Below are 10968 nucleotides of genomic sequence, written 5' to 3' on the forward strand. Positions count from 1 at the left end.
GACTTACCCAAATACATCATAAACTACCAGACCAAGCAAAAGTAGAATTGACACTTTCAAACTTGGAAGTCGTAATATGCTCATTGATATGCACTCCCATTGCTAAGGCTATGAAAGAGTTACATAACATTCTATAGTTTAGACTGAATAGACAGGACAGGTAAATAGATTAAAATGTTTACATGGTAATTTATAGACACAAAATGCAACAAACCATCCATTAATATCCAATGACCAGTCATCATCCAAACCATAACAAGAGATAATGAACAGAATAGAGATAGTAGTTCTGCCTGAGTAAAACGTCCACATGACCCAAATGATATTCTAGCAGATAACGATAGCCTTTAACTAGTATTCTAATTATTGCAAATACCGCATCACCATATGTAATTGGCAAGACAAGGAACATGTGACAATTTATAGGTACATACTTGCAGTTTGGATTTCCAATTGGCCGTAAAACATATTGACATAAAGGCAGCAGAAGAAAAGAAAAAGCAATTGTCCCTAAAACTAAAACATTTTTAAAAATTAAATATAATTTTCTTATTTCGTTTTGGTAAATGTGTACTCAAAGGAAACATACCAACTGTACAGAAGGCAAATATTGACTGGAATTTTTCAAAAAAGAAAAACATAAATAACAAGGAGCATGAGGCACCAATAGGAAGAAGCATTGCTTGTGTTGAACTTATTGTGTGAAAATCTAGAAAATTATCATAGCATTGAGGTTTAATTATGTTGACTATCTTGAAATAATGACTGATAGAAATTATTCACAGCAAATATATGCTTATGGTACTATATATTATTGATGCACTTACCTGATGAAAAATTATGAAAAAATAAGAATGAAGAATTTGAAGTTTCACTCTCTGCATTATCACCTTCATATTGTTTTGATGATTCAACAGAAAGAGATCTAAAGCATTAAACACAATTATTAAACTTTGAATGAAACAAAATGCATGAAGAAAAAAACCCTGATCAAAAGCACACTTGAATTTCCTATTGAATTTCCTTTTGTTTTTGCAAAATAGCAATATTTAATGATTTAATAAAAACCCAATACACGATACAATTACCCACCTAAAACTGCCATAAATAATAAGAACAACTGATACAACCAACGTTGCAACACGAGAACTGTCCAGAGTCATCAACAGCCTCCAAAAGAGAAAAACTTAATATAGTACCCTCACGGCCCTTCCAACAACTATATATATAACAGATATATGATATATATTTAGAACGTATTACGTTATATTATATTTCTAGTCATTAATTTGATATCCTACCATTTATATGCTGATGATTCTTCCATTGAATTTTACGATTTGGGTGGATTAAAAGAAAAATCTGCAATGAAATTACCACAAAGGCCAACAAAGCTCAGTTTATATTTTCAATAATTGATCTTTCAATATATCGCTGATCTTCACGTTCTAGACATGCAGAGACAAGGTTATATTGTTTATTATTTTCAATTCTTGTTATTTTGCAATGTTTCACAGCTCTCAAACCATAAATTGAGGGTAATTTCGTGGACTATCCAATCTGATCCATATCTTTCTTCTCTTTCGGCATGTACGTTTGTTATTGTCACTTTGTGCATTCGAAGGCTACGGGCATTTCCGGATTCCGGAACGACATCGGAAAGACTTCGTAAACCACAGAATGAGAGTATTGAGCGTAAAAACTAACGTGTTTCAATCAGAAACAGCCCGATCTTATTGCAAAAATGGTTTCCTTTATGTTAGTTATCAATCCCGATTTTGTCGTACACATTCAATTATTCACTATATGAAAAAATGTGGTAAAAATATCTTGATATGTATTATTAAAGATTGACAGTTCGTGTCATAATCGGAAAATTACGGAGAAACAAAATGGTTTCTGATACTGACAAATGGCAATGTCACACAGTGAACCAACTGTTTGTATTTTTAGTACATGTATAGTTTAAAATTCCAATTACAGAAGTATGATATTCAAAGTTTTTCTATGGTCAAGTTTTGTAGGTATCATAGTGTTTTTCGTGCACAAACAATTATCAACACAAGTTGTCACTTTTGAGCAAACCATATTCATTCCTGGTAGTACAAAAATAGCTGTGTATGAATATTTTAAAGATGTACGAAATAGTATGAAGAGTGTTCAGAACGGAGACACGTAAGATCTTAACAAGAAAATATTTATTAATAAAAATGATTGCTTTTCATACATTTGATACAAAACATCACATGAAATATTTCAATCAATTTTTCTAGTGTCTCTGATGTGGTACATATTCCTGGTGATGGCAGGATGGAACCTGATAAAATAAAATTCAATCGGTTTGAAAAGTTTAACATTCAAGGTTTATATGAACAAGGACTCAAGTCGCCATGTGAAGCTAAATTATTTCCAAATATTCCAAAAATACAGCTTGAATTAAATTTTCTTGAAGGACTTATATATGGAACTGTTATATTGTATTTAGAGATGGTTCACAAAATGGACTTGCTGGAACCATAGTTACACAATTTTGAAATTCTTACTCCAAGCTTTTTTTCAAAATTTATACAGGACAACACAAAGTCAACACATAAAATATTTTTGCAAAATGCAAAAATTCATTTGCAAGACAGAGAAACATAGAGTTTATAGACATGTCAGGTGTGGAAGATACCATAAAGTGCATACTAATGATACTATGGTTACAAAATATTGTCAAATATTCAAGGGAGGATATGTGTACCTGTAGAGAAACCATGTAACATTTTAAACAGTTAATAAAAGAAAAGTGAAATGTTCATTTTACAGAAGCTTAAACTTTGGTAGGAAATTCTAGTAATATTTGATGGTTCCAGGGCTAACAATCAAGACTATTGACCCCTGGTCATATGGAAATTAGTTCAAACCTCAAATTGCACCATAATGAAAACTAGGTGAATTACAAGTTCCTCATAACCAAGTGGAAACACAGTAGCCGTATCACTGGCCGTATTTTTCAAGTTTCAGTGTTTGAAGCTGTTTTCAAACAGTATTTTATTAAATCAGCATACGGAGATATTTTGATGTCTAGAGACGAGACAGTATGTTCAGAGGGAACAACAATGATTGCAGAATCTATGTTGGAAACCTTCCAGAAGATTGTAGGGAGAGAGATATAGAAGATATCTTTTATAAATACGGCAGGATTGCCGACATACGAATTAAACGTGGCGATGCCACCAGAGCGCGACAGAGTCGTCGAGGAGAAAACTTATCCTACGCCTTTGTGCAGTTTGAAGATTCCAGGTAAATTCTTTTAAGCATAAAATGTTTCACAAACTCTGTAGTTGCTGGAAAACTACCTGTTGAAAAAGAGAAAACTTTTGGCTTCCCTAAAACCACGCGGTAACACGTGACGCATGCATGTTGAATGTGTTAGGTACATGGTCTTATGCTCTTTGAAATTTCTTTGTTTATTAGGGATGCTGAGGATGCAGTTAGAGGTCGTGATGGTTATGAATTTGATGGTCGTAGAGTCAGAGTGGAGTTCACTCGTGGTAGCGGGAACAACAGACGCGATAGTGGCCGTGGTTATGGTAATAGTGGTAGTTACGGTGGGGGTGGCAGATCTGGACGTGGGGTACCACCACGACGTTCAAACAACAGAGTGTTAGTGAAAGGCTTACCCCCAACGGGCAGTTGGCAAGATATTAAAGACCACATGAGAGAAGCGGGTGAAGTATTATATGCCGAGGTGTATGGAGATGGTTCTGGTATAGTTGAGTTTGCACACTCTGACGATGTCAAATATGCTGTGAAGAATTTGGATGACACTGAGTTTCGTTCACATGAGGTGAGCTATACTTTACGTACATGTATAATTTAATCACTGGTTGGTTTATAAATTATTAACTATATTCAAATTTTTACCATTTCAGTATATAAATATCCTCAACACAATAGTTGTAATCATATCAACAAATTTGATGTTCATTCTCATCAATGAGGATTCAATATCAATGAGAGGACTCCTTTCAAAATCAGGAATCAATTTTCAACACTGAGGAATCAGTGCCCAGATTCCTTTGGTCAATACCAATGATTTCAATTGTCAAGACCAATTTCAAGCATCAGGATTCAGTTCCAACAATAAGGCACTATTTCTGATGTGCACAGATTCAATGAGGAATTTTTTTCATTTCAAAAGTCTGATCAATGAGGAATCATTTCTGATGGTCACTGAGGTCCTGCCTTGATTAATCAATTATTTTAACACGATGATAACTCAATCAGTTTAATACCTTTGAAGTTGAAACAACCTAGTTTTATGGTGCTGGTATGTAAACTCAAGAAATATAGAATACTACCCAATGTGTATACTGTAATATTACAATATAATGGACAAATTCTTTTGGATACTTGAAAGCCTAAAATTTTTCCAACAAAATTTGATGAATGGTAAACTATTTTAGCGTTGTCTTAATTCTGGCATTTTTCTTATGGAAAGGTTGTGCTGTGTCTTGTTTCTTGGTAATGTAATTAAAATACCTTGTTTAACTTAGGGTGAGACTAGCAGAGTGACTGTGACAGATGATTCTGGAAGTGGTGGTCGTAGGAAGAAAAGCTACTCTAGATCAAGAAGTCGCTCTCGAAGCAGATCCAGTAAACGTTCCCGTAGTCGCTCCAAAGACAACCGCTCTAGAAGCAGATCAAAAAGCAAATCACGAAGTCGCTCCAAGTCTCCAGCTAAGAGTCACTCAAGATCGCCATCTCCAAGGGATTGAGGGAACAAGTGCATCTCCTGTGAACCCCATATATATAGCATGATTTTAGTTACACTATAGTCAATAAAACTTTCTATTGTACAGACTATAACTTGGTTATTCCCAACTTGTATTACATTTATGCATTGTAACTATTCCCTCTGACAATTCTATTGCCAATTTTGTTACTGAAACATCAGGAGTTCAAGTGACAAGATAACTTGCTAATACCATGCTTTACTTACCTAAAAACCAGGAATGTAACATTAAACTCTTGACAAAATTAGGTTTGTAAATCCTATCAATCCTTTGTACCAACCAGTCACCTGTATGTTAGCTAGCATATTATGCTACAATAAGATCTACATTTCTCATCATACTGTGCTATCAATCACATCTTCCTGCACATTGTCAATAATTCATACCTCATTACACTGCTAGTTAGTGTCCTATTGCTGCATTCATGCAAGGAATCAACCCAGTTCCATAATATCTATAGTTTCTGATGGCAAAGCCTCCAAAGGATTCAGGGTATCCTAAATTATGAACAATGTGCACCACAGGCATTTTGTGCCTGGGTGATGTTTTACACAAACTAGATGTAATTATATTTGTTTGGAATCCTTGGCCAATTATTGCTTGCTTCAAATGCATTTGGCTACATAGCAAATTTTCTCATGTTACCATTTTGATAGAATTATATTCTTTATCCTCCAAATATTCATTCTAATTCTGCAGTTGTCCAAAATAATCTCTCTTTATCTTCCAAGAGCTCAAAATTTCCCCCCTTTTTCCTTCAAAATCAAAAAGACAAACATTTTCCATTCTCCTCCAAAATTCTAAAATTCACTCCTTTTTGAATATATCCTCCAAATATTAGCCATATATTTCCTCCACAATTAAGTGAGATCTGTACAACACAAGTTAAAGGAATGTTAATACTGAAACTCGAGAGAAAGTTGCCTATTTTAATGAAATATCATTTGCGAGTGAATATGTGTATGATTTTTGTGGCAGAAATATGAGGTTTTCATACCAAGCTAAAAAGTAATCCTATCCTTCCAAAATCCTATCTGTCCTACGATTCCTCCACTCCATGTCCATACACAGGAGGATTAAATCATCTACAAATATATAAAATATTCAAATATGTTTATTGAATTTGATGTTGGTTGAACCATTTCTTTTACCATAAGATTTAGCCATAGATGTTCTGTTAAGACCAATGATAGCATTAGACTGACAACTTAAGAATGTCTGCCTCGAAAATCACTCATATGTTTACAGTATTTTGATATTCTGCCATACAATACAAACATCTGCAACCAGAGGTTCCCTGAAAACCATATATCACATAACAAGTGCTGAAAACTTTTTGCATCAATGATTTAAGATCTAGACCGTGAGCGGCTTCTTGAATAAGATCGCCTTGGCGATCTTGAATATCTTCTTGGTGAAAATGATCGACTTCGTGAACGTCTTGGACTTCTTGATCTGCTATATCTACCAGGTCTTGCTGTTTCATCTTCCTCAACAGTCACATATGATGTTTCATTCTAAAGAAATGAGAGGGTTGGTAAGAAATATAAAAGCCTATGAAATACAAAACATACATTACAACAATATCTTGACTCCAACCTGGTGGGAACGAAATTTGGTATCATTTAATATCCTGACAGCTCTCTTCATATCTTCATGTCGTGCAAACTCAACAACTCCAGTACAATCACTGAAAACATCAGTAAACATGACATCCCCAGCTTCCCTCATATGATCTTTCAAATCTTGCCAGCTTCCAGTTGGAGGAAGATTCTTCACTAAAACACGAAAACCATTACCACGGGGGATAAAAGGTCTTCCACCACGGCCGCGTCCACCTCCTCCACCAAAGCGACTTTGACCACGACCTCCTCTGAAGCCACCACCACCCCCAGCTGAACGTGGTAATTCAACCCTCAACTGATTACCATCAAGATCATAGCCATCACGACCCCTGATTGCATCTTGGGCATCTCTACAAAAACAATATTTTACATCAAAATAAATATTACATATTTTTTTTAAGTTGAAAAATACTCATTTTCGAACAAAATACCTTGGATCTTCAAACTCAATAAAAGCAAATGGTTGACCACCACGTGTATCTTTCTTTAAACTTATGTCCTTAATTGTGCCATATTTATAAAATAAATCATCCAATTCTTTTGCTTTAACGTCATTTGGAAGATTCCCTACATAAACACGACACTCAGCATTGCCTCGATTCATTTTGAACAAGAATTTAGGTAATTTCTTTCTGAAATAGAATACTATGAAATAAAATGGCGTCTACAGATTCCGAAGTAAAAAAAGTACCCCATATATGGTATAATTTTCCAAATATGGATGTATGGAACATACAGATGTGTTTCCACCACTGTTTTCCACGCTTTCAAGATTTTCAATGAAGTGAAAATCGCGCAAAGCATGATGGTGTGAAACAGGATACTGAAACAGGACGCCATGCGAAATCCAATCAGCGAGGAGAAAGCACGTGGCGTACTTTTTAAAGCAACATCCGGAAAGAAGCAAATTTCATTCGGAAAGTTGTGTTGTTACGTTTTGGTTGAAACGAGTTTTTCCCAAAGAGTCTACCTTCAATTTCACGTTGAAAACGAATTAGCAAAAAGGTAAAGTTTACTTGCAATGTTGCATTTACATTACCAAAACATTTCGTAAAATTTCAGCTTGTGTAAAATATAAAAGAATATAATTTTCAGCCTGTGTAGTTTCGTTAGTTTGTTTATTCGCCGGTTGCTAATGGTGCTATATTTTCAGATGTCCGAACGAAAGGCTGTTGTAAAGAATGCAGATATGTCAGAAGACATGCAACAAGATGCGATTGATTGCACGGTCCAGGCAATGGAGAAATTTAACATCGAAAAAGACATTGCCGCGTATGTAAAGAAAGAATTTGACAAGAAATTTAACCCAACATGGCATTGTATCGTGGGCAGAAACTTTGGATCGTATGTTACACACGAGACAAAGCATTTCATTTACTTCTACTTGGGACAAGTTGCTATTTTGTTGTTTAAGTCTGGTTGAGTGAACTTTAATGGCATCTTGTTTTGTATAAAACATTTGAACTAACATTACGTTATGCAATATAATAATATATAGATACTAAACATATGCATTGATGTATAAATTTTATATTCAGTTGAGTTGTGAGAGTGAAATAAATTTCTAAACATGCAATTGTTTCAAATTAGCAACTTTCAGAAACAGGAAGGGTAAAAATCGAACTAAAAAGGTTTGTGAATCACCAACATGATTAGTAATGCAAGTGGTGCCTTAGGCATGGGTTTATTAGGCATATATTATTGGCATGATTTAATTTATACCTCAAAAATATACATCGTCTCTATGAAAAATATATTTACAGTTTGAATGCTGAATGAATAGCTGCTACACCAAAAGTTAGATTTTCATAATTCACCATTCTGAAGCCAGAATCTCTTATCAATGAAGCAAATTCATCCTACAAGTTGTAATAATAACTTTTACCAGTTATTTGAGGGTTCCCATTCCTCCTAACAACACAAAGTGAGCCAAACATATATAGTACCATAAACAAGCAAAAAAATACCTGATTAGGAAATTGTCTAATACTTTCCACTAAGTATTGATATGAATCCCAATCCTTAGCAATAATTTGTCCCATCACTGGTATCACTTGAAATGAATACATTTCATATAACCTAAAAGAAAAATTCTACCTGGTGCACCTTGACCTTGCTTTCATGAGTCAATTTAATTAAAATACTTTATAGTACCTCTCAAAAATTGGAGTTGTAACTGCACTAAATTCAAGACACATAAATCTTCCACCTGGAACCAATACTCTATGAGCTTCTTCCAGAGCCTGCAATAGAAAAGGTAGCCTGAAATATAGAAAATTAATTTCTTCTGCCAAGTAGATGTGTCTATATAAAAATCACTCATCATTCACCATCCATATATGCACAATCTTGTTGGCAAAAATTGGTTGAATTATTTAGAGACAAACCTTTTCAACATTGGTAAAGTTACGTATTCCAAATGCAATTGTATAAATATCAAATGTGTTATCTTCAAAAGGTAGTGCTTCACCATTACCACATACCCATGCTATATCTAAGAGGATGGAAAAGTATAATGTATACAATGGAGAGAAGAAAAAAAAGAAAAGTGTATTAGATATCCTTATAATATAAGTATGATATAACGAGCAATTTGATTGGCTACTGCATGTGCATTGTGAGGCCATAATGCACGCTTCTGGCTTTTGAAGTTTTTGTTGCTAAGCAACATCTTAAATAACATGTAAGGAGAATTTTATTATTGATCAAATAAATAAATTTTGTTGTTGCCCTATAATTTCTTCTTATATTATAAAAGAATTAAAAAAGCTCGTCGCGTGCCTTTATGGTGTAATAATGCACTCGGGGAAATGTTGGAAGAATACTCGAGAAGCTTGTAAAACACTCGGCTACGCCTCGTGTTTTACAAGCTTCTCTCGTATTCTCCCAACATTCCCCCATCGTGCATTATTACACCATAAAGGCACGCGACTCGTTTTTTAATTCTTAATTAAAATATTTATCAAACCCTTACCATTTTCTATTCCAAAACGTTTAGCTTTTCTCTTCCCAACATCAAGCATTGCTTGATTAATATCACAGACAATAATTTCACTTCTTTTTCCTTGTGACATTTCTCCCCATTTTTCTTTTTTCTTTTTTTCCCACTGATTGTACTTTATAAAATTCAGATATCTCATTGCAATATCTCCAGTTCCCCCTGCAACATCTAATAATTTGTTCCCATAACAAGGATTTATTTTTCTAATGAAATAATCCTTCCAAGTCCGATGAATACCACCACTCATTAGGTCATTCATTAGATCATATTTCAAAGCCACATTTTCAAACACGTGATGAACTGCAAAAATACAATCTCTTATTGGTACACGTGTTTCAAATCAATGAAACCTAAATCACTCTGGACAAGGCCAGAGTGTTATTGGAATTAAACACATTTATTATATTCATTTTAAAATCAATGGTGTTTCTTGCAATCTGATTGGTTAAGAATTGTGTGATTAATAATCAATCATCTACCAAGGTGACAGATTAAACGTTGCTGCTCATTGAGCAAATTACTTATTAATAAAATTAGTCTTTTAATAGCTAAAAGAATTATATTTACCTATTTTTTTTAGCTTATTACTTTTACTCTAAGTAGCTAGGATACAAAAATTGCATAAGATATTTACCTCTTTCTGATTTTTCTTTCTTTGAGATAGTCTCGAATCCAAAATGTGTAATTTCTTCCTTGATCGTCGAATATCTTCCTCTTGAAAATCTTAAAAAATTGCACAATTGTCTTGATTGTCTTCCAGCAGCCATTATTTCATTTTTTTATATGATTTTTTTATTGGATTTTCCACTGTGATTTTTCCCGCGTGTACAATTTCTATTTTTGTTGCGCGCGCAGTTATCAGCAATGACGCATCCTCGTCCCCAGGACCTAACTATGTGACGTATTCACAACCTCGCCCCAGGGTCTTCTTCGTAGCGCCGGATCTGAAGGTGACGGTTTTGCAACATTTTGTACCTCAAATTCTAGATAAACAATGGAAAGACAATTTTTTACCAAAAAAAGTACTACCAAATAGTACCAAAATATTACCAAAATTTATACTAAAAAACTTTCTTACCAAAGTAAAAAAATTACTGATTCTGACCACACTGCGTGAACTGCGTGTACTTCGCGCGCGTGTTGCCAATTAACAAATGTAAACAAAATCAGCAAATACATTACGTTTTTTGTACAGCACCATAGCAATGGCTTTTCTTTTCTTTTTTTCTCCATAATTTTGTTCATATGATATTATTTAGACGATGGTTTGCACATCTATTTGAGGACAATGGCAGTCAACAAGAAACGTGGTTGGTTTTAGTAATAGTTAATGCATATTTGTTGTACACAGCCTGGTGTAATTACTTGTAGTAATTAAAGTATTCAGAAATTGTAAATTGTTTTCCAGATTTTAAAAGATTGTCAGTGTGCATTCGAGACTTTTTGAAAAGATTACCCTGTGATCAGACCACTGGCTTCTTACGCGACACCCTGTGCTTGTCGTTACTGGAATTACACAAATATTACATCAAGGAGAAAGAACGGTTCGGCGAACAAAAAC

The 10968-nt window shown here is 34.3% G+C and overlaps 4 protein-coding genes across 7 annotated transcripts; 1 reads left to right on the plus strand and 3 right to left on the minus strand.

Moving 5' to 3' along the window:
- Positions 1-16: 16 nt before the first annotated feature.
- Positions 17-1983, minus strand: LOC114543872 (signal peptide peptidase-like 3). The gene is made up of 7 exons (XM_028562689.1): positions 1302-1983; positions 1093-1170; positions 828-925; positions 590-709; positions 435-516; positions 215-327; positions 17-108 (listed from the first exon to the last, which is right to left on the minus strand). Exons 1-7 carry the CDS (start codon positions 1325-1327, stop codon positions 17-19), a joined length of 609 nt encoding a protein of 202 aa, XP_028418490.1. The 5' UTR covers positions 1328-1983.
- A 1094-nt stretch (positions 1984-3077) lies between these two features.
- LOC114543873 (serine/arginine-rich splicing factor 1-like) lies at positions 3078-5434 on the plus strand. 2 transcript variants are annotated; one of them, XM_028562690.1, is made up of 3 exons: positions 3078-3285; positions 3460-3832; positions 4542-5434. In XM_028562690.1, the coding sequence occupies exons 1-3, from the start codon at positions 3083-3085 to the stop codon at positions 4761-4763; spliced, it is 798 nt and encodes a 265-aa protein (XP_028418491.1). In that variant the 5' UTR covers positions 3078-3082; the 3' UTR covers positions 4764-5434. The 2 variants fall into 2 exon arrangements, with proteins under 2 accessions (XP_028418491.1, XP_028418492.1); XM_028562691.1 differs by lacking the exon at positions 4542-5434 and adding an exon at positions 3918-4311.
- A 343-nt stretch (positions 5435-5777) lies between these two features.
- On the minus strand, positions 5778-7095 carry LOC114543875 (serine/arginine-rich splicing factor 1-like). 2 transcript variants are annotated; one of them, XR_003690217.1, is made up of 4 exons: positions 6838-7095; positions 6381-6756; positions 5933-6298; positions 5778-5866 (listed from the first exon to the last, which is right to left on the minus strand). XR_003690217.1 is itself a non-coding variant. In XM_028562692.1 (3 exons), the coding sequence occupies exons 1-3, from the start codon at positions 7008-7010 to the stop codon at positions 6131-6133; spliced, it is 717 nt and encodes a 238-aa protein (XP_028418493.1). In that variant the 5' UTR covers positions 7011-7095; the 3' UTR covers positions 5778-6130. The 2 variants fall into 2 exon arrangements, 1 of the variants encoding a protein (XP_028418493.1); XM_028562692.1 differs by having other exon boundaries at positions 5778-6298.
- Positions 7096-7772: 677 nt separating this feature from the next.
- Positions 7773-10676, minus strand: LOC114543876 (2-methoxy-6-polyprenyl-1,4-benzoquinol methylase, mitochondrial-like). Of its 2 annotated transcripts, XM_028562693.1 has the most exons (7): positions 10590-10676; positions 10042-10390; positions 9381-9707; positions 8794-8900; positions 8561-8649; positions 8374-8485; positions 7773-8265 (listed from the first exon to the last, which is right to left on the minus strand). In XM_028562693.1, the coding sequence occupies exons 2-7, from the start codon at positions 10172-10174 to the stop codon at positions 8164-8166; spliced, it is 870 nt and encodes a 289-aa protein (XP_028418494.1). In that variant the 5' UTR covers positions 10175-10390; positions 10590-10676; the 3' UTR covers positions 7773-8163. The 2 variants fall into 2 exon arrangements, with proteins under 2 accessions (XP_028418494.1, XP_028418495.1); XM_028562694.1 differs by lacking the exon at positions 10590-10676 and having other exon boundaries at positions 10042-10440.
- Positions 10677-10968: the final 292 nt, after the last annotated feature.

Source organism: Dendronephthya gigantea, unplaced genomic scaffold (genome assembly GCF_004324835.1).
Source record: "Dendronephthya gigantea isolate DGI-Jeju-01 unplaced genomic scaffold, DenGig_1.0 000576F, whole genome shotgun sequence".
Classification (NCBI taxonomy): domain Eukaryota; kingdom Metazoa; phylum Cnidaria; class Anthozoa; order Malacalcyonacea; family Nephtheidae; genus Dendronephthya; species Dendronephthya gigantea.

Excerpts from the sequence above, each read along its gene's own strand:
- LOC114543875 (XM_028562692.1), bottom strand. The coding sequence starts at position 7,010 with ATGAATCGAGGCAATGCTGAGTGTCGTGTTTATGTAGGGAATCTTCCA. Across the intron at positions 6,757-6,837 it reads ATTGAGTTTGAAGATCCAAG|AGATGCCCAAGATGCAATCA; the intron begins GTATTTTGTTCG and ends TTGTTTTTGTAG. Across the intron at positions 6,299-6,380 it reads CCAAATTTCGTTCCCACCAG|AATGAAACATCATATGTGAC; the intron begins GTTGGAGTCAAG and ends TCATTTCTTTAG.
- LOC114543876 (XM_028562693.1), bottom strand. The coding sequence starts at position 10,174 with ATGGCTGCTGGAAGACAATCAAGACAATTGTGCAATTTTTTAAGATTT. Across the intron at positions 8,901-9,380 it reads ACGTTTTGGAATAGAAAATG|ATATAGCATGGGTATGTGGT; the intron begins GTAAGGGTTTGA and ends CCATCCTCTTAG. Across the intron at positions 8,486-8,560 it reads ACAACTCCAATTTTTGAGAG|GTTATATGAAATGTATTCAT; the intron begins GTACTATAAAGT and ends TTTTTCTTTTAG.
- LOC114543872 (XM_028562689.1), bottom strand. The coding sequence starts at position 1,327 with ATGGAAGAATCATCAGCATATAAATG. Across the intron at positions 926-1,092 it reads ATTATTTATGGCAGTTTTAG|ATCTCTTTCTGTTGAATCAT; the intron begins GTGGGTAATTGT and ends TTAATGCTTTAG. Across the intron at positions 109-214 it reads TCATTGGATATTAATGGATG|CCTTAGCAATGGGAGTGCAT; the intron begins GTTTGTTGCATT and ends ACTCTTTCATAG.
- LOC114543873 (XM_028562690.1), top strand. The coding sequence starts at position 3,083 with ATGTTCAGAGGGAACAACAATGATTGCAGAATCTATGTTGGAAACCTT. Across the intron at positions 3,286-3,459 it reads GTGCAGTTTGAAGATTCCAG|GGATGCTGAGGATGCAGTTA; the intron begins GTAAATTCTTTT and ends TTTGTTTATTAG. Across the intron at positions 3,833-4,541 it reads CTGAGTTTCGTTCACATGAG|GGTGAGACTAGCAGAGTGAC; the intron begins GTGAGCTATACT and ends TGTTTAACTTAG.